Source organism: Cetorhinus maximus, chromosome 6 (genome assembly GCF_964194155.1).
Source record: "Cetorhinus maximus chromosome 6, sCetMax3.hap1.1, whole genome shotgun sequence".
NCBI classification, from domain to species: Eukaryota; Metazoa; Chordata; class Chondrichthyes; order Lamniformes; family Cetorhinidae; genus Cetorhinus; species Cetorhinus maximus.
In genome coordinates, this window is record NC_135884.1 from 138,259,450 (window position 1) to 138,282,213 (window position 22,764).

Genomic DNA, 22,764 nt, shown 5'->3' on the forward strand with positions numbered 1-22,764 from the left:
ACAGCACCTTCCAAACCAACGACCACTACCATCTTGAAGGACAAGGGCAGCAGACACATGGGAACACCGCCATTTTGAAGTTCCCCTCCAAGCCACTCCTTATCCTGACTTAGAAACGTATTGTCGTTCCTTCACTCTTATTGGGTCAAAATCCCTGGAACTTCCTCCTAGCAGCACCGTGGGTGTACCTACACCATATGGACTGCATTGGTTCATGAAGGTAGCTCACCACCGCCATCTCAAGTGCAGTTATGGATGGGCAATAAATGCTGGCCTAGCCAGCAACGCCCACATCCCATGAATGAATTTTTAAAAAATCTCTAGAACCAAGTATGAAAATTGCATTATAGTAACTATGAATTTTGATAATCACTGGATTAAATATTTTTTTCAAAACAATTTTCAGATATATTTTCTGAGACCAAATTCGTTTGGAGCTTTTAATGTTGATCTATTTAGGAATCTGACCAACTTAATGAATAAGTTGAAAAATCTGCAGTCTTGTTCTTTCACTGAACAGGAACAGGATTCTTTCTCTTTCTACGCTTCTCCCCCACTGTGTACACCAATAGGTTGTTATGGAAGCCTATTTTTTCTTTTAAAGGTGAAAGCTAGATTGATTGTTGAGATATGAGGCGAGAGAGGTATACATTAAATAAATTCACCTCTTCCTGTTCAGTTAGAAACAAAAATTATCATTGAAATATTGATTGAAGGGCTTCTCCGTGCAAACAACTAGCCAAGGGATGAGTAGTTTGTTCGAAGTAGATTTGAAGCAGTCATCTTAGGCGAGGGGCATCACCTTCTGTAACCATTCTGTGCATGCATGTCTGTGAAGCACTTGAAAGAAAACCCTATCCTAGCTAGTGCATGGAGTCTGAGATGATCCTTTGCTTCATTTTGAGAAAGCGTTCATTCAACCGTGTCTCCTGGATCCTTCCAAAGGAGCCCTTTAGCTTCTGATTTATTTTGCATGTAGGCCTTCAAATCAAAAATGAGACACACAAAAGTAAGCCTTTCACATTTATAATACATTACTTTTGTGAATTGAATATGTTTTTGTAATCATCCCTGATGCTCTCACTAAAGGAGATTTGTGGCTCTGTTTCTTGACTTTTTCAAATGTCGAAGTGTTGTCTCATACATTAAGGTTCATACAAAAACATAAAAGATTGAAAACGTATTACTAGCTTGGGGAGTAATGATAGGTTAGTTTTGGTCTATTGCGGCAAGATACATCACCTTCATTTTCCCTTTTTGTTCGGATGCTCCTTTGAGAAGTAGGTGCCAACTAGATATCTTGAATTCATAGTAATACCTTTTTTTATTTTGTGGGCGTCGCTAGCCAGCATTTAAGAGTCACATGTAGGCTAGACTGGGTAAGGATGGCAGATTTCCTTCCCTAAAGGGCATGAATGATGGGTTTTTACAACAATCGACAATGGTTTCATGGTCATCATCAGACTTAATTCCAGATTTTTATTAAATTCAAATTCCACCATCTGCCGCGGCGGGATTCAAGCCCAGAGCATTACCCTGGGTCTCTGGATTACTAGTCCAGTGACAATACCACTGCCACCAATTCCCCAGGATACTGAGCTCTCAGAACTGAATATTGTACAATACATTAGAATTTTGATGTTTATTCAGTTGAACCTACTCCTCCCCATGTATTCCCATGCCCAACTATCTCTTCACCACTGACTTTTCCCATATTGTTCCTGTGTTGTGCTAAAACTTGGCTATGACAAACCTGGCCAGTCTAATAAGCTAGCTTTTTACTAAAACTGTTGCTTTTCTTTTAGATCTCCTTTCTCCTGGTGTGAAGGGTAAGATTTTCAAAGTCCAGCGAACCTATAGGCTCTTTGCAGGTATGTAAGTTATTAAAAATGCTTGATATTTATATTTGTAACAATCAGTGCAAATTGAATTGAAATATTAAAAAGCATTATTCCTTGGGAGTTAAATTAGTGTAGAACTTGCAACGTGGCTAAATTCAGTGCCTTGGTGTTGCCAAATCCCCATGCATATATGTGGGAAATGTACTGTTTAGATCGAAGGTATAGTGACTTTTTGATTTTTTTTCCCCCAAGGGGGCATGTACATTTCAATAGCCTAATGCTTCAGCTAATGTACATTTAGTTCTGATTTATAATTCTGAGAAAAGTTATAAGAATGCAATGTACACAGTAAGAAGGATGTTCTTACCTCCCCTGGAGAAAACCAGGTTCAGGCTACTTTGTGTGAGAACAATACAGGATGCTTATTTGAAAAAAATTATGTTGATAGACGTATTTGCATAGGAGCACTGTTGAAAAGATCTTAAGCACCTTTGTAAGCCTGCAAGACCAGACCAGAGCTCAATATACCATAAAGCTTAAAAAAAAGTCAAACCCTAGATTATGTATGTAAAAGAATAGCTACTTTTGAAATCTGGGTTAGTTGGCCGACCAGATGCAGATTTCTTTGCACATGCTTGAGTTTAAAGAAGTTGAATGTTGATGTTTTTCTCCCATAGCAGCAGTCTTTATTTAGGGATTCTTGTTGAAAATTTTTGTCAGGCCCAAAGTTTTATCGTGTTTCCTCATTGTGAATTGGTTTGACAGTAGAAGATTCAAATGCATCTGCACTTATTTTTATTTTTATTCCCAGTAAGTGCATTTGCAGGGAGTATTGATGTGGTTAGGTTTTATCACCTTCCAATTGTTTGTATGTGCAGCAATCTGAAAATGGTATCCTCACATGTCTTAATGTTCTGTCAGCATCCTGGGGGGAGAGCTACCATTGACCAGAAACTGAGCTGGGCTAGCCAGATAAATACTGTGGCTAGAAGAGCAGGTCAGAGGCTAGGAATCCTGTGGCGAGTAACTCAACTGATCCCGCCAACGCCTGTCCACCATCTACAAGGCACAAGTCCGGAGTGTGATGGAATATTCTCCACTTGCCTGGCTAAGTGCAGTTCCAACAACAACTTGAGAAGCTTGACACCATCCAGGGCAAAGCTTGATTGGCATCCCATTTGCAAGCATTCACTCCCTCCACCACCGATGCACAGTAGCAGCAGTTATGTATCATCTACAAGATGCACTGCTACAACTGACCAAGCCTCTTTAGATAGCACCTTCCAAACCTACGACCACTACCGTTTAGAAGAACAAGGGCAACAGACACGTGAGAGTACCACCAATTGGAAGTTCCCCTGCAAGCCACTTGGCATCCTGACTTGGAACTATATTGCCGTTACTTCAGTTTCGCTGGATCAAAATCCTGGAACTCCCTCTCTAACAGCACCGTGGGTGTACCTACACCATATGGACTACAGTGGTTCAAGAAGGCACCTTTTCACCATGTTCTCAAGGGCAATTAAGGATGGGCAATAAATGCTGGCCTAGCCAGTGATGTCCACATCCTGTGAAAGAATTTTTTTTTAAATCAGTTACGTTCCATCCTGTTTGTAAATGTTCAGTTAATTCGGTCCTTATGATATATGGCCCTAGATGCTCACCTTCCTAGGAAAGGAATTTGCAAGCATTTTTCAAAGGAAGGGTCATTTATAGGAATTGTAATGGCTTGCGAATCTTTAATTTCCAAATGAGAGTTATTACGATCTCCATAGAGACGGTTAACCTTTAAAGAGAAACCTGAACACCCAGCGATTAACTGAAAGAAATTACACTGCAAGATTTTACATTTCACATTTTTATGCATACAAACTTTATATAAAAGCAATTAAACAAAGCAAGCACTGCTAATTTAAGATTGTCAAGATTTAAGAGTATAATCCAGTCCCCCTTTTACTTCCTAATTCCATCCAAGAGTTTCCTTAAACATGACGTGATCTTGAGGATTCATTCACTTCTCCTCTTGGAACCAAGTTAAGTATGCCATAGCTCTCCGGGATTCGCTTGGTTTCCTCGCCAGTGTTCCAGCGATTCTCCAAAGTACGAGATTTCATGGGGGACCCTTCCGTTTGTGCTTGGCTAAGCGACTCTTGAACTTTTCTTCAAAACCCCAGGACTAGGGACTCCTCAGCTCAAGCTTGGGCTTCACTGCATTTGCATTTAGTAATTTTTAAAATCAGGAACAACCCTTGTTCCTAATGGCCTCCATGTCCTGGCTTTGGATAGGCACATTGTTTTCTCCCAGTGTGGCCCCACAACTGCTTTTCAGCTGCCAGAGATTTCTCCCTGCCTCTAAGCTCCAACCAAGCTGACTTCCTGTTTCTGTGAGCAAACGCAAACAAAATAAAAGAACCTCCTTAATGCTCACAGCCCCTCTCCATAGCAATGTGGTATACTCTGGGTGCTCCCAAGCAGAAATGTAAATTAGCTATCTTTATCTTCAAAACACTGTTTGATTCTGGGACCATATGAATAACTTATGTCTCTAATGGAGTTAACGGTGCTCTTTTGAGACTGGATGGTTCCACCAAGCAACCACCTTGTTTACAAAGGTGCTTTTAGCTCCTTTGATCTGGGGACTATGTGCATAATTTAAATCCCTATTGAAATAACTGTAGACCTCTTGTCTTGACCAAAAGTGCAAAGATGGGTCATCCGTTGTTTAAATTTTCTCACCTATAGCTCTAACCTTATTAAATAACCACGTTACCTTTTTAAATTGTAATTACCCCAGGTCTGTTTGAACTGCAATTACTTTAAGATTGTTTACCAGTTTCTCAACTGGATGTTTTCATTCATCTTCGGACTTTAATTGCTAAAGCTAAAAGTTATGCCTCTAAAATACATGAATTATGAAATTAGATATTCACAATAGAATATTGCAAATCATTTTTTGGGTCAAAATAAAAACTAAGGTTGTCATGTTTCCTGGCTACATTTTACCACCTTTTGCATCAAAGTAAAGGATGTATTTTCTAAAGAATTGATTGTTTCCACTTTTTATACCTTTTATCAATACCAAGGGCATCCAACCAACGTATAGAATGGGTTTGATGAGAGGGGAGGTTTCTTCTTAATCACAATTTCTGAAATACTATACTTGTTGAACTTGTGTTTCCAACTCCCTAATCAAGCACCTTTCTAGTCCTTGAAGATTATCTGAATAAGATTTGTGGTTTGACTTTTGTTGAAACCTATTTCACTCGCTTGGAGGCTAGTTTCACTCCATTAGTTTAGATGGATTAAGGCAATATTTCCACATTGAATATAATTTAGTTACCTTGTTATTCCTATTTATGTTAGAATTTTAGGTTTGGTTTAATAAAGAACTAAATTAATGACTAAGTATGTAAACAGAGGAATATGTTTTTGTCCATTCCAAGAAAAATGTTTTTGCTAGAGGTAGAGATTAATATATTTTAGAAAACTAGATAATTTGAAAAATAACCTGGGTACAGATTAAAGGAATTAAGACTTCATTTGTCCTGTGTGTTGGGTTGCACTCAAGTCAGTTTGACCAGCATCAACCTAAAAATAATATTAATTTGAGATTAATTATTAATGTGCAAGCCTTTTTTAAACTTTCACATTCTATTTATGGCGTTGGCGCTGATAAACAAAGTTAATTATTAACAGCTGAATCTGGAAGGTACCCTGGTTGTGATGAGCTCAGGAAATGGCTGACATACCAATGGGATTTGTATAAGTATTGAATTGTTAAGCTGGCGTTGTATTAAAACTACCATTAAAAGTTGACATCTAATAGGTGCAGTGACGGGTATACGTTTGAGGATGTTTGAAAAACTCAGTAATTTTATTTTAAGTTGAAAATACATTAATACCAGTAGGTATTGTGAAAGTGAAGATTTTTCTCATCAATATGCAGAAACCCATGGAAACTCATGTGCTAGCATCTAATTAGGATGGATTCATTCTAAAGTGCGCACTTGCATGTAAAGTGTGTTACCAAATTAGCCAGTAGTGTGTTGCAAAACTTAACTTATTATTATTTGTCCCATTGCTAATTATTTCTTTTAGCTCTTAGCTTGCAATTCTTCTGATAATTAATTTTGACTACTGCACTGATGCTGAAATGAATGTCAGTAGCTATTCAAAAGAAGACTTCATTATGATAACCCATTGAAGTTAAGAAAAATAAACCACTTGGTTGTCATCCTTTTTCCTTTCCTATTTTTTCTAACGTAACATAGCTTTTAAAAATATTTAAACTGTTTGGTTTGTTGTCTTTGTCTTAGATGTTTTAAAGCGATCGTTAAGTCTTCACATCCTCAGCAATTTGGTTCACATGGGTTTTTGACAATTTCCTTTATCAGAAACAATTTGTAACGTTTTGTAACAGCAAATATTGCATTACAGACTACCCCAGTGAGGAATGTTTGCACTGTGCTGAAGTATGTTTTTGAGATTTCTAAATCTTCACCATATAGTAGTGTATGAATTTTTAATTACACTGTGAACTTGTAAGCAGCGGTCATTATAGTGGTTGGGTTTTAGATAAACTGGATGAAGCTTTATTAACTTTTACCACATTATTCCTGCAATGGGCTTTGAGTTTCACCTGAGGCTAAATAAGCATGACTCCATCTGTAGTCAAGAGAAGACACATTTATTTGAGACAGGATGAAATACAGATGATATTTGCCATTAAACTCGACAAACATGAATGCTGATAGCTTAATTTGCTGTAATGTTTCATTATCTTCAACGGGAGGATGTACTAAAATAAGTACCTGAAACAAATGTCTTCATAGGATTTTGTGACATTTTTAAACAAATAATAATTCAGAACTTGTAGTGTCATAACTTCAAGCAAGTTTTATTTTCCCTGAACTATTTGGCTTCACGCAACAATGGAATTTCAAACATTTTCAAATGAGTGGGCCAAGTGCAAATATTGACACTCTGGGACCTTTCTTCAAATATAGACATAACACCTATCTTCACTTCTTTAAAAAAGACAATGTCAACTGGCCAAAAGGGTGCCAATCTACCCTTGCAAAAATATATTTCTGGCTAATGTATACAAACAATCTAGTAACCTAACAAATACAAAAAAAAAATGTAGGACTGACATCTTGGATCCCTGGGAATTCCCTGGTGGACCCCTATCGTCTAGACACCCTAGTTTAGATTGTGCACAGAAAAGCAAAACCTAATAGAGGAATGAAAACTTTATGCTAGATTGAGATGACAAGAAGTAAAATTTTAGTTGGATACAATTAGAAGTTCAAAGAATATACTTTATTTTAAAAAAATATTTACACATATATTATGCTATTGACCCTGACAGAAGTTCACACATATCTTATGGAATAAATGAAAAACCATAGGCAGAGCTAATAGCAAGTCCTCCAATTGCAAAATAGAAAGTGCTCACCAGGAATTTCAAATTCAGTTATGAAGCTGTGGAGCTTGCATAATGTTTGGTCAGACTGCTTCCATTCTTGAAGTTTTCTTTCTGTTCTAAATGGAGCCTAGAACACTAACATTAGTAGGGATAGGCTCTCCTATTCAGGGAAACCAACAGAATAATAGTTGGTATCCCCTTTGTCCAAGTTTTTATATGCAAAGTATTCTACAACTTTAAAAATATTGAAAGTACTATGAAATACTTGACCTCGTCACTCACAGTTCAAGGAGGAAACTGGAGCACACTCAAAAGTTTAATTTGTTTTATGTTTAACTTTTTTATTACCTGCCAATATGAATCAAAAATTTAAGTTTTAAAAATCGCTTCTAGAATGGAACTCTCTTGTAACTTTGTCACACTGTAAAACAAATTAAAGCAAATATTTTATATTGTAACAATGTTAAATCTCCAATGCTTCTAGAGACTCTTCACATTATTACTTTGTCCTATAGCGAGGTGAGTCTGCTAGGGTTACTTCCTGGGTAGCAGCAACCCTCCAAGTTTTCATGTCAGCATTCAGTATGTAAGAGCCCAGACAGTGGTAGCAGAAAGCTGTTCAATCAAGGAGTACATTGTCTGGTTCTACACTGTTCATCAAACATGCTTATATCATTCTTACATGAGCCACTAGATAATGATCTAGAATAGGGTCATTTTGCTCCACTTCCCTTTGTCACGAGGCCAATATCACCAATGCAGAAACTTAACTCAGGGAGCTCAGCACATCAGGAATCAATCATAGCACTTAGCTGGGACAAAAACAAAAATAGTTGGAAAATCTCAGCAGGTCTGACAGCATCTGCGGAGAGGGATACAGTTGACGTTTCGAGTCCGTATGACCCTTCGTCAAAGCTAAGACATAGAAATGAGATGAAATACAAGCTGGTAGAAGGGGGTGGGACAGGAGAGCTCGATAGGGGGCCACTGATAGGTGGAGGCCAAGAAGAGACTGCCAAAGATGTCATAGACAAAAGGACAAAGGGGTGTTGACGGTGGTGATATTATCTAAAGGATGTGCTAATGGGGACATTAAGCGAAGCAAGCAGGACAAGCTAGTGGCAGATGGCCCTAGTGCGGGTGGGGTGGGGGAAGGGATCGAAATGGGCTAAAAGGTGGAGATGAAACAATAGATCAAAATAAATTTAAAAATAGGAGGGAAAAGAAAAAAAATAGTTAAAAAAAATTATAAATTATTGGAAAAGGGGGGATCGGAAAGGGAGTGGGGATGGAGGAGAGAGTTCACAATCTGAAATTGTTGAACTCAATATTAAGTGCGGAAGACTGTAAAGTGCCTAGTCGGAAGATGAGGTGCTGTTCCTACAGTTTGTGTTGAGCTTCACTGGAACATTGTAGCAGGCCAAGGATGGACAAGTGGGCATGAGAGCAGGGTGGTGTGTTGAAATGGCAAGCGACAGGGAGGTCTGGGTCATGCTTGCGGACAGGCCTCCATGTCACTTGCCGTTTCAACACACCACCCTGCTCTCATACCCACATGTCCATCCTTGGCCTGCTGCAATGTTCCAGTGAAGCCCAACGCAAACTGGAGGAACAGCACCTCATCTTCCGACTAGGAACTTTACAGTCTTCCGCACTTAATATTGAGTTCAACAATTTCAGATCGTGAACTCTCTCCTCCATCCCCACCCCCTTTCCGATCCCCCTTTTTCCAATAATTTGTAATTTTTTTTACTACTATATTTTTTTCTCTTCCCTCCTATTTTTAAATTTATTTCGATCTATTGTTTCATCTCCACCTTTTAGCCCATTTCGATCCCTTCCCCTCACCCCACCCGCACTAGGGCCATCTGCCACTAGCTTGCCCTGCTTGCTTTCCTTAATGTCCCCATTAGCATATCCTTTAGATAATACCACCGTCAACACCCCTTTGTCCTTTTGTCTATGACATCTTTGGCAGTCTCTTCTTGGCCTCCACTTATCACTGGCCCCCTATCGAGCTCTCCTGTCCCACCCCCTTCTACCAGCTTATATTTCATCTCATTTCTATGTGTCTTACGTCTGATAAAGGGTCATACGGACTCGAAACGTCAACTGTATCCCTCTCTGTAGATGCTGTCAGACCTGCTGAGTTTTTTCAGGTTTTTTTTTGTTCTAGATTTCCCGCTCCTGCAGTATTTTGCTTTTATCTTAGCACTTAGCTGCTTTGGTATTACCTTGTATGAAGACTGCTCCATGAAATTTGAATCAGATTGCCCCTTGCAATGTTAAATTAATTATTTGGAGCTTATATGTTGAATAAAAATTATTTCAATACACTTATGGCTGCAGTATTGAGCGTTGGGAGAAATGATTTACATTGTGTGATTTTAGTATTTTCAAAGTGGTTTATTCATGTTGTGGCTCAAGGAAAACTACAAGCAAGACCTAAATAGTTTATAAATTTACATTTAGCTGAAGTACAACTTGAATCTACATCATTTTTCAGTTATGATATACATTTTAGTAAAAAAATTAATTATTCCTTACACACATTGTTGTCGATATTGAATTTTCAGTTTTTTTTGAGAAATTGTTATTTTTGGGGCTGATAGAATGTTTTTGCAGCTTTATGACAAGGGATAAAATGTCCTGTAAACTCTCCAAACCACAGAAAAACAGTACTCTGGTTTAGTACAGTACACTCTATCTCCAAATGCGTCATCTTAAGCCATTGGTTGCTATGGCATTGTCATGCCTTTGTAAGTGGGATTGTCGGCTTCTGGGGTTAGTCAGTGGTCTGTTTGGTCTTTGCAGAGATTTCACTGCTGGATAGCAGTTTTAGCCCTTGGTGTTCATGAAAGTAAAATGCTGACATAAGCCAGTCAATGAAACGTGTTACCATGCTGTCTGTGCTACTTGTTGAAATTTGATCACAACATTCCACCAAACTACCCTTTCCTCTTGTAAATATATCAACCAAATTATAATTTCCTTCCATTTTATGTTCCTAGCCACCTCCCTTTAGTAGAAGACTCATTACAGTCTAATATATTAGTGGTATTAGACATGTGGGCAGCTGTTATGGCAGGTTTTCAAATTATTTGACATTATATTTTATCTTCAAAAAAGCTTAATCAAACTTTGTGGGACTGTTAGTACATCAGTTTGAAGTATTTACAGGTTGGACTTTAAATGTGGTAATCAAACACACTTCTACTCTGCGTGCTGGTTTGTGCATGGGCAATGCCAGCACACTGGCTTCCATTAAATTCTTTGAAAAGTTTAGTTGATTATACCAACTTTTAAAAAGGAATCATGTAGGCAGACTGGCAGCATAATCGGTGTAACTTAAGCAAAGCTTGACTCAGTCAAGGTGAACCCCAAACAAATGTGCAGACATTGTTCCCTCCAAGTTGTTCATCTGCATGGTGCGCAATAGTCCATCAAGCGCCGTATAGTTAATATTAAAGCTGCAATCATCCTGATGGTTAAATTACATTTTTTTTATTCATTCACGTGATTTGGACTTCGCTGGCTGGGCCAGCATTTATTGCCCATAACAAAAACAGAATTACCTGGAAAAACTCAGCAGGTCTGGCAGCATCGGTGGAGAAGAAATCAGTTGACGTTTCGAGTCCTCACGATCCTTCGGCAGAACTGAAGTATAGTTGGGAGAGAGGTGAAATATAAGCTGGTCTAAGGTGGGGGGCGGGGGGAGAGAGAAGTTGAGGGTAGGGTGGTTGTGGGGATAAGCAAGCAGTGATAGGAGAAGATAATCAAAAGATGTCACAGACAAAAGGATCAAAGAGGTGTTGAAGGTGGTGATATTATCTAAGAAAAGTGCTAATTAAGAATGGAAGGCAGGATACTCAAGGTACAGCTCTAGTGGGGGTGGGGTGGAAAGAATAACAAAGTTTTAGTTTTAGATTTAAAAATAATGGAAATAGGTGGGAAAAGAAGAATCTATATAAATTATTGGGGAAAAAAGGGGGAGGGGGAAGAAACGGGATGGGGATGGGGGGAGGGGGAGTATTGCCCATCCCTAGTTACCCTTGAGAAGGTGGTGGTGAGCTGCCTTCTTGAACCGCTGCAATTCATGTGGTGCAGTACACCCACATTGCTGTTAGGAAGGGAGCTCCACAATTTTGACCCAGCCACAGTGAAGGAACAGTGATATATTTCCAAGTCAGGATGGTAAGTGACTTGGAGGGGAACTTCCAGGTGGCAGTGTTCCCATCTGTCTGCTACCCTTGTCTTTCTAGAGAATAGTGGCCACGCTGTCTAAGGTGCCTTGGTGAATTCCTGCAGTGCATCTTGTATACACTGCTACTGTGTGTCGGTGGTGGAGAGAGTGAATGTTTGTGGAGATGGTGCCAATCAAGCGGGCTGCTTTGACCTGGATGGTGTCAAGCTTCTTGAGTGTTGTGGGAGCTGCCACACTCAAATGGAGCATATTCCATCACACTCCTGACGTGCCTTGTAGATGGTGGACAGGCTTTGGGGAGTGAGTTACTCGTCACAGGATTCCTAGCCTCTGACCTGCTCTTGTAGCCACAGTATTTATATGGCTAGTCCAGTTCAGTTTCTGGTCAATGGTAACCCCCAGGATGTTGATAGTGGGGGATTCAGTGATGGTAATGCCATTGAACGCCATGGGGCGATGGTTAGATTCTCTCTTGTTAGAGATGGTCATTGCCTGACACTTGTGTGGCACGAATGTTACTTGCCACTTGTCAGCCCAGGTCTGGATGTTGTCCAGGTCTTGCTGCATTTGGACATGGACTGTTTAAGTATCTGAGGAGTGGCGAACGGTGCTGAACAATGTGCAATCATCAGCGAACATCCCCACTTCTGACCTTATGGATGGAAGGTCATTAATGAAGAATGAGAACATAAGAAATAGGAGCAGGAGTAGGCCATTCGGCCCCTCAAGCCTACCCTGCCGTTCAATAAGATCATGGCTGATCTGCCCCAGGCCTCAACTGTTTTGTGCCAGCTCCTCATAGCCCTTAACTCCCTGAAATTTCAAAAACCTGTCTACCTCCTCTTTAAATACTTTGTGATCTAGCCTCCACAACTCTCAGGGGCAGAGAATTCCAGACATTCACTACCCTCTGATGGGAAGAAATTCCTTCGCATCTTAGTTTTAAATGAGTGTCCCCTTATTCTGTAACTATGTCCCCTAGTTTGTGATTCCCCTACAAGTGGAAACATCTCCTGAACATCTACCCTATCAAGCCTCCTCAGAATCTTGTACATTTCAATAAGATCACCCCTTCTAAACTCTAATGAATAAAGGCCTAACCTATTTAGCCGTTCTTGATAAGTCAACCCCTTCATCCCAGGAATCAGCCTAGTGAATCTCTTTTGCACTGCCTCCAATGTCAGTGTATCCTTTCTTAAATACAGGGACCAAAACTGTACACAGTACTCCAGGTGCAACCCCACCAACACCCTGTACAGTTGTAACAAGACTTCCCTATTTTTAAACTCCAACCCCCTAGCAATACAGGCCAAAATTCCATTTGCTGCCTTAATTAACTTGCTGCACCTGCATGCTAACTTTTTGTGTTTCATGCATAAGAACAACCAGATCCCCCTCTGAACTTTTTTTTTGGAGTATATTTCCATTTAAATAATAGAAGCAGCTGAAGATGGTTGGGCCGAAGACACTACTCTGAGGAACTCCTACAGTGATGTCCTGGAACTGAGATGACTGACCTCCAACAACCACAACCATCTTCCTTTGTGTTAGGTATGACTCCAACCAGTGGAGAGTTTTCCCCCGATTCCCATTGACTCCAGTTTTGCTAGGTCTCCTTGATGCCGCACTCGGTCAAATGTGGCTTTGATATCAAGGACAGTCACTCTCACCTCACCTTGGGAGTTCAGCTCTTCCGTCCATGTTTGAACCAAGGCTGTAATGAGGTCAGGAGCTGAGGTCAGGCCCTGGCGGAACCCATAATAGGCATCAGTGAGCAGGTTATTGCTAAACAAGTGCCACTTGATAGCACTGTTGATGACCCCCTTCCATTACTTTACTGATGATCAAGAGTAGATTGGTGGGGCGGTAATTGGCCGGGTCGGATTTGTCCTTTTTTATGTACAGGACATACCTGGGCAATTTTCCACATAGCCGGGTAGATGCTAGTGTTGTAGCTGTACTGGAATAGCTTGGCCAGGGGCGCGGCAAGTTCTGGAGCACAAGTCCTCAGTACTATTGCCGGGATATTGTCAGGGTCTATAGTCTGCAGTATCCAGTATCTTCAGCCTTTTCTTGATATCACGCGGAGTGAATTGAATTGGCTGAAGACTGGTATCTGCGATGCAGGGGACCTCCGGAGGAGGCCGAGATGGATTATCCACTCGGCACTTCAGCCTGAAAATTGTAGCAAATGCTTCAGCCTTATCTTTGGCACTGATGTGTTGGGCTCCCCCATCATTGAGGATGGGGATATTTGTGAAGCCTCTTCCTCCAGTGAGTTGTTTAATTGTTCACCACCATTCACGACTGGATGTGGCAGGACTGTGAGCTTAGATATGATCCGTTGGTTATGGGATCACTTAGCTTTTTCTATTACCTGCTTATGCTGTTTGGCACTCAAGTAGTTCTTTGTTATAGCTTCACCAGGTAGATACCTCATTTTTCGGTATGCCTGGTGCTGCTCCTGGCATGCCCTCCTGCACTGTTCATTGAACCAAGGGTGATCCCCTGACTTGATGGTAACGGTAGAGAGGGGTATATGCCGGGCCATGAGGTTACAGGTTGTACTCGAGTACAATGCTGCTGCTGATGGTCCACAGCGCCTCATGGATGCCCAGCCTTAAATTGCTAGATCTGATTGCAATCTATCCCATTTAGCATGGTGGTAGTGCCACACAATATGATGGAGGGTATCCTCAATGTGAAGGCGGGACTTCGTCTCCACAATGACTGTGTGGTGGTCACTCCTACTGATACCATCTTGGACAGATGCGTCTGTGGCAGGCAGGTTGGTGAGGATGAGGTCAAGTGTGTTTTTCCCTCTTGGTTCCCTCACCACCTGCCACAGACTCAATCTAGCAGCTGTGTCATTTAGGACCCAGCCAGCCCGGTCAGTAATGGTGCTACCGAGTCACTCTTGGTGATGGACATTGAAGTCCCCCACCCAGAGTACATTCTGCACCCTTGCCACCCTCAGTGCTTCCTCCAAGTGGTGTTCAATATGGAGGAACACTGATCCCTCACCTGAGGGAGGGCGGTACTGCCACTCTAGTCTATGCGCAAAGAACTGGTAGACTCCCCCATGACAAGAAATTAACAAACGAGAGCCAAGCCTGACATGATTAATCTGGTGGGTTTACAGCCAAAATTCATTTCTGTCAGTTCTTGGAGCCCAAAACTGTGTCAGCACTTCTTTATTCTGAGGCCCTCTTGCCACCTCCCCACCCAACTCGCTGCCTCCGCGCACCACCCCCTTTCTCTCTCTCCCCCCCAATCACCACTACCGAACTCTCACTGTGAGCGATGGCTCGGGAGAAGGGCCACAAGAGGGAGGTTTGGGAGAGCAGCAATGTGCGGAAGGCTCGGGAATAGACATGGCGAGCGGGTAATTGAGTTGAAAGAGCTTGCAAGTGGATTTTTGAGCCAGTTAGTACCACTGATCTAGTCATCCTGCTGCATCTGGTTTTGTAGAATTATTAAAAGGAAGATTGATCCCGAAGACATTTGATACATGAAAAACACAAGGGCATTTCTTAGGGAGTTTGTGAAAAGTTTTGGACTCCTAGCTCTGATCTCGAAATAACACAAAGGTACGTGTGAGGTTAGCTCATGGGACATTTTAAGCTGTGCGTTCTTCCATATACTACATCTGCCCATTCATTTCTGTATGCATTGTGAAAGACAGTTTACTTTAAAATAGTGAACAGGTTTGTTATTTCACAATTCATATATTTTTAATCTTTTAAAAAATTGTAGGTGGAATAAATGCTGCTATCTCCCAAAAACTACCTCAGCGGTCATTCTCCCTGGGATTCCATTCTCCCTTCACCACAACACACTTTTCTAGATATAGTTTCCTCCTTCAGTATTCACCTAAGTTACATGGACATTGTCTCCCCCTCTGACCTTCACCCACCAGCTCACAAGAGCCATCCTCAAATTCACAGAGACACTTTACCTCTGCCTGATTATGTTGATGTGAAGCAGTTACTGAGCTATTTCCCCCACTATTCATCGCAGTTTAAGTAAAGAAAACACTCGACCTGAATCTATCGATTCAAAATACAAGCCGCCTCAGCTCTTTCCATTTTGAGCTTGTCAAATTGAAACAAAAGGCCTTGTCTTGATCCATGGCTACCAATTTGACTTGTCTGTCAAATGACTAAAATATAAGCTACATTGTAAAAAGAAATGCTTCTCCCATAAATGGTAGTGTAGTGGTTATTGCACCGAATTTAAAACGTGAGTTCAAATGCTGCCATGGTAAATTTAAAATTGGATTCAGTAAATCTAGTAATTCGCGGACTAACATGTTAGCATGTCAATGACTGGAGATGGTTTTCTTTCTTTCTTCCATACCTATGGTAATGTTCTAAAAATGTATATTAATATATTGGGTGTTTTTGTTTCTACTGGTGGCGCACATCCACACACTGCCTCGATGTTGGTGCGCATAACAAAATTCATTCTGTGCATGGTTGGAAACAATTGGAGGGAACATGAGATACTTTATTAGCTCTTAGATTGTTTATGCTGTTTAATTTGAGGTAAGGACTTTGTGAAATAAAATTCAAAAATACACTACATCAGTTTGGTCAACAATGGACTCAACAAGAAGTTTAATAGGTCGTATTGTTAGCTTTTTAATGGCATTTTGCCATGTGTCAAATGGCTACCATGTTTACTTACATGACTTTGGAAAAAAGTAATTCACTGAAGTGTTTTGGAAAACCCAGAAGATTTGACAAGACTAAAGAAATGTGTATTTCTTTTCTTTAAACGTTTTTTCTAGATCAAATGCTGTCTGATCAGAGTCGGTTGACCCAGCTGTGAAAATTCACTCCTAAACTTTTCATTGATTTGTATTACTAGATCAATACTAAAAACTGCAGTTTCCATGTTTAAAGTACCTGGTGTTGGTCCAGCTCACAAACAAGAATTCAGAGGATATTTGAGCCTTTGATTAACTTTGCACCGCTTGTTTGGATGAGTTTATGGCTGTTTAATTGATACCTGACATGCTTTTAATGTTACAAGAGCATGCAAGGCAACAAGAACTTTTTAGCCAAATGAAATTGTAATTGTAGCAACCAACTTGTATACTGATGACATGGCTCTTTCTAATAAATGGATATAAGTCATCGCTTTGACATTTGTGCTTTTGAAAATGAATCATGTAAACTGGCTGCCTGATGCCCATCCGGGGCCGGTGGGGGGTTGGGTGTGCGGCAGTGCAAGAACATTGGGTGGAAAACTATAAAACTGGCTGACTGGCTTTAAGTCAGCTGAGCCTGCGAGTGTAACGTGTGCGCAACTCATCATTCAAAAATTTGAGATGCTGATAAACAGAGCGTTGCATAATAAGTATTCATTCTTTATATGCTTCTTTAGTTTTATGAATCCTTTTCATAAAACTCATGTGAACAGGTGAATTATAACATTGTGAATGAAGTATGTTTTGGAGAGCTAACACATATATATTGATAGAGGCAGAGTAGTCATGCTCTGCAAGGACAGAGACCTTATGATTTGTGCAGCTTATTTGCGTCTACTCAACTGTTCCATTAGAAATTGCTTAGAATAATTTAACTTCTCCCAAAAACTGGTGCAGTGATAGTATAATATTTCTATGAAAGTTAGCACAGGACTTTTCAATTCTAAACAGATAGTTTCTGATAGTTTGAATTTTACCATTACAAGACCTTCTGATCTAAAACCCCAAGATGACTATTTATTGGTAGTTTTTCTCCTCTTTTAAATTTGTGTTAATTTAGATAGACTAGCAATAGGCGAAATAGGTATATAAGTAAAGTTTTTGGGTTGTGGAGGTGCAACTGAAGTTATACTCCATAATTTCAATGGATTTAGGATTTGTATTTTATTCATACTTCTCACGAGGACAGTTTTGATTTTTTCTGGTGGACTGCAAACCGCAGAAAGTGTTTGCATGCTTGGACGTTTCAGCTACCAAAATTATTACCGTATATTATACTTAGCTTCAAAGGACGCCAGGCTGCTGTGTTTACCAAAACAACTTTTACTTAAAGCCTTCTCAGAGCTTCTTGGTCTATGTCAGCAAAGGCAACTTCAGATGGTAAATTTAGATCACCTTCCCTTCAGGGTTTTCCAAAATGCAGGGGGTTGGGGTGGGGCTCTTGTGTGTTAGTGCCCATCCTTGTGCGTGCATGCATGCATGTTCAGGAGGCAGGGAAGAAAACTTTGGGGCAGTCTTGTGCAGTTTGCTTATACAGAGAAGCATGCGAGAGACTGATTATAAGTAGTGTAATCGAAAATAGTGTAATCGAAGAGTACCGGTGAATCGTGCATTATTATGAACACAGATATGGCAACAGTTTCCTTGGATTTGTATTGTTTTGAAATACCAGATAATTGAAACTTAACAAGGAATTGTGAACTCTCCAGTTCCAAAATCTACCACTAGACATTTATAAAAAGGTGTTACATAAGGTAAAATTGCAAGTTACTGATCCAAAATTTGGAGTGGACCATAAGTTTTTCTATAGAACCATAAGCTAAATAGGCTGAAGTGCCTTTATTGTCTTTACTTATTTTTGTGATCTTATTATAAAAGCAAAATATTCAAGAACCCTAAATCCATTATATTAAAATATATAAATTGTGCTTGTATTTGTAAGAGTTTGGAAATGTCAGCTGCAGAATATTGACTATTATTGATTGTAGAATATTAGTTTAAAATATATCATTTATTTTCAGTGCCCCACAATATATTTCTTTCTCTTTTCAGTTGTCTATCACCATGGAAACAGTGCAACTGGCGGACATTACACTACAGATGTCTTCCACATTGGTCTTAACGGCTGGCTGCGCATTGATGACCAGATAGTGAAAGTGATAAATCAGTACCAGGTTGTGAAGCCCTCTGCTGAACGTACAGCCTACCTCCTGTACTATCGCCGAGTTGATCTGCTGTGAACATTCACTGCTCTGTTGCCCTAGCATCTTGCCTCCCAGAGCACCAACTGTCAGATAAACCCTTCCCTCCCTCATTGCAACTTTTCAAATCCACTCTCAGTAACTTCAGATTAAAGTTTAAATGGGAAAAAACCTGGAGATGTGCACCAGCAGCAAATCTTGTAGATTTATGTCTATATGTGACATCTTTCATTACATTTAACTTCATACACATCAGTCGCTAATGTTTTTGCTTTTGATAATAGGTAACACTTGAGCCCGTGTTTTTGGGGGAGGGAAAAGTGTTCCATTGTACTGAATGCTTTGGTGTTTTGATGAGAAAAACTTGCGTGTGTGATTACTGGGTGTTGAGTAGCAGTAGGATGCTGACAGTTTAAAAAAAAATGCTTAACGAGAAAGCTTAAAACTGCATGTTACAAAATAACATGCAAATCCACATTTGAGGTTGAAATGTTGAGTCTGCGTAGATGGGTGATTGTAACCTTAATGCAGTTACTAAGACTTCTGATTGCAATTATGCTTCTGTGTACACAATTGATACTTGATATAAAAAAAGATGATTGATATAATTCCATTAACAGTTCAGTCTGGCTTTGTTTACTTTCAGTGGTTTTGCTCTTCTCTAATTGTTGAAATGGAGCTGTACACAATTTAGTGATATTTATAGAAAATTGAGTTTGTCGCCCATCAGTTAATAAATTCATTACAAGCTCTTTAAATAACTGTTTGGGGCCTGAATTGGACGCACAATCACAATGCTGCAAAGAGCATTGATTTGTGAACCGTCTGTTTCAACTTGCCCCGTATTGGTACCAGAAAATGATAAAACTTTTAAAACCCTTTGCAGTTCTAGAATTTCATGATAGTTACCCATTCAAAAACATTCAGATAAACCACCTTTTGGTTTTTATTTGTCTGTCCAACCTCTGTGGGGCTGTAACAAAAAGAAACACTTCCCTGTGAAATTTTCCTGTACTTTAAATGCTATGTTTTTGTTTGCTAATTGTAACATTTTTACAAACTTGCAGTTAACTGGCAACTCATTCCACTATTGATTGCCACACAACCATTATATAGATCTCGCCAACTTATTCACATGCCAGTGGAATTGGTTGCTTGTTTGGGTCAATTAAATGTTACCACCTGTCCAATAAGCTAGCAATTGTCTCATCAAAAGAAGTCCTCCTAATTGCCATACTTTTCATGAGCTAACTGTTTGAATTGAAGTGCACCTGCATTTTAATGAACTGAACTCGTATTACTGCCGTAAGAAATTCCACTCCAGCCATTCGGCTGTGGCAAATGCTTTTAGTTATTGGTTTTTGAGGATATAGGATTCTGTTGGGTTGGAGGGTAGCTGGTGCTGGGGATTGGTCTCTGTTTCTAAAACCTTTTCCATGTTTGGTTGCAAGGGATTGATAGACAGCTATCTGCAATTTTTGCTTGATGATCTGTTCAGTTCATGTATTCAAAGATTTATTTTCCCAACTTTTTATCTCTAACTTGTGCATTCCCTAATTGAAAACTTTCCCCAGTACCTTGAAACCCTTTCTTAAATGACCAAACATGGCTGACATTTTAATGTGAGATATTTTCAGAGCTTTTTAAGAACTATACATACGTGGTAACCAAATGATTTGCTTTTAGATTCTGTGAACTTGATCTTGAGTTAATTTGTTGTCTTGCAGAAAAACTACCTTGAATAAAAGTCTATTACTATGAAATATTGCAACGTGTAATCTCTTTTACCAAGGAGCTTGTCCCTATATTCTGCTCGAATCCTCATTTTTGTAATGTGCTTTATTTATCAGAATAATGGCAAAAATAGTTCTATATTTGCACAGTATCTGTTGCCTGCTAGTTGAAGGTTTAATCCTGCAAATGCCACAATAAATTCAGCTACAATTTTTTTTAAAACTACTCCTTTGTTAAACTGTGTGGTTAATATCAAACTTGAAAATTGACTAGTATTAAAATTGTTCTTTCATGAGAAGTTTTAATATGAGGGCCAGCAACTCCTTTCTCCATTAACTTGCTACCATTTTCCGATTCTGATGTGAGCAGAGAACTGAATGCTGACTAAAAATAATATACCAGTGCCATTAATAATTGGAACTGGTTTTATCACATTGCTCAAAGTGATGCATTATGTTACAGACCGACTGTACCTATTGACACAAGTAAGGAATTTGTGAAACTTTCCCACTTGGGGAGACGGTTGATAAAGTTTAAAATCTCCAATTAGAGCCAGCTCTCTACCACAAAACCGATTACACCACAGCAATGGTTTACTTAAGTAATTTTAGCAGCCCAGTGGTATACAAACAGATGGGTCACTTGGAAAAAAAAAATGTATTTATTTTTATGCTTTGTTTGCTTTAGTTTGGCAGATTGAGGTGAAGTTAAACACACTGTCTCAAAAGCAGCTGCCAGTTTTGCATGGCGCATAATTATTTGGTGGCACTATATGAACTTCATTCATAAAACTGACATAATTGACCTTCAGTTCTTGGGACAATGTTTGGTTTGGCTGCACAGCCCAGGAAACCAATCCTCCAAGCAAGCAACAAGTTACTCTGAGTTAAAATGAAGTGAATGTGTTTTTCCAGAAGTCTTAATTTTGTAATTACATCTAGTTCCTTCATAGTTTTTATTTAGACTTGATTTTACCGATAGGCCAGAAGATGCGGTAGAGATTAGAGTTTAACTATGAATTCTCATATTTTTGGCTTTTAGGAACATAGGACTTAGGAACAGGATTAGGCCATTCAGCCTTTAAAACCTGCTCTGCCATTCAATGAGGTCATGGTTGATCTGGCTGTGGTGTCAACTGCACTTTGCCATCTGCCCCCCATAACCCTTGACTCCCTTGTCTATCAAAAATCTGTCTAACTCTGCCATGAATAAATTCAATGACCCAGCATCCACTGCTTTCTGGGGAGGAGAATTCCACATATGACACTTTGAGAGAAAAAAATTCTCCTCCTTCTCTTAAACGGCAGACCTCTTATTCTTGTGGTTCTAGTCTCTCCCACAAGTGGAAACATCCTCCCTATGTCTACCCTATCAAATCCCCTCAGGATCTTGCATGTTTCAGTAAGACTACCTCTCATTCTTCTAAACTCCGATGGGTATAGGCCCAACCTATTCAACTTTTCTTCATAAGATAAGTTCCTCATCCCAGGAATGAGTTGAGTGAACCTTCGCTGAACTGCTAACACAATGATACCTTTTTTCAAATAAGGAGACCGCTGGTAAAGCCAGATAAAACTTCCCAGCAGACTAAGCTGAATTTAGTTTACTTAGTGACATAAGTAAAATTCCCCAGAAATGCACTTAAAATATATCATGGCTCGGATTTTGAGTTAAGAATAATGGTGAGGCTATCATCACTCATCATTAAAGAGTAAATCACAGCAACTTCCGATCTTTGCACATCCACAGTTAGACAACTAACTGATTTTTGTGCTAATGTTGCCCTGCTGCTCCCAGAGGTTTTGCTACACTGATATCTCACTGAGAGACTGCATTTGCCTACACGTGAAGTTTGGATGCTTACCCGCTAGATGCACACTGCAAGAAATTGGGGTCTTGTCCATTCAAGTGCTAAGTGAATTTTTAACAGTGTTGTGAGCCTTAATTACATGAGTGGGTCTCCACTTTGCCCAGAGATTAGCAGGCATACTTTCAGCCATCTAGACTTCACACTGAAGTTCCCACCCTAAACCTATCTGGCTCTTCACTTCTCTCTTGCCTCCTTGAAGATCTTCCTTAATAGGTTTTGACCAGTTTATATAGTCACGATTCCTAATGGCTCCTCTTCTGGAATAGTGTTTATTTTTTTTCCACCTCAGTGAAGTACCTTTGAACATTTTTCTCCAGTAAATGTACGAAATAAGTGCAGCTTGTACATAAACATTGAACTTTTTTCATGGTGTGCAGAAGTTAAGTCGAAGGTTTTCAGAAGGAACAAACTGTCGTCTTCAATCCAACTAAAAACAGCTTCATTTTGTAATATCTGAATTTATGTTGCAAACTCCTTTCTGCAGCACTCAACCTTTCTTGTTCCTTGGCAGAATCAAAATAAAAGAAGGCTCCTGTACTCTGATACAGCTCCTGAAAACTCAGGCACTGCACATTTTCAGTAGGATCACAAGTCCATTGCATCAGAAATAACATTCTGACATACAATGGCTAACAAATTGATTCAAACCCCAGCCAGTTTAGTTTCTGCCCTGAGTTTGGGGATTAGTTTTGGTGAAGTGTTTGCTGTGATACCTTTTTACAGTTTCTCTTGTGGATTGTTTAATTGACTGTTTCAGCCCCTCCACTCCCAA

General features: G+C 39.7%; 1 protein-coding gene across 1 annotated transcript in view; it reads left to right on the forward strand.

The window, feature by feature from the left end:
• The window catches only part of usp10 (ubiquitin specific peptidase 10), an 88,644-nt gene extending 68,493 nt beyond the window's left edge, over positions 1-20,151 (forward strand). The window contains exons 13-14 of the mRNA XM_078544583.1: positions 1,806-1,871; positions 18,240-20,151. Of these exons, the coding sequence (XP_078400709.1) occupies positions 1,806-1,871; positions 18,240-18,427 (254 nt within the window). The 3' untranslated portion in view covers positions 18,428-20,151. The remainder of the gene's footprint in view (positions 1-1,805; positions 1,872-18,239) is intronic.
• The last annotated feature ends 2,613 nt before the right edge of the window (positions 20,152-22,764 follow it).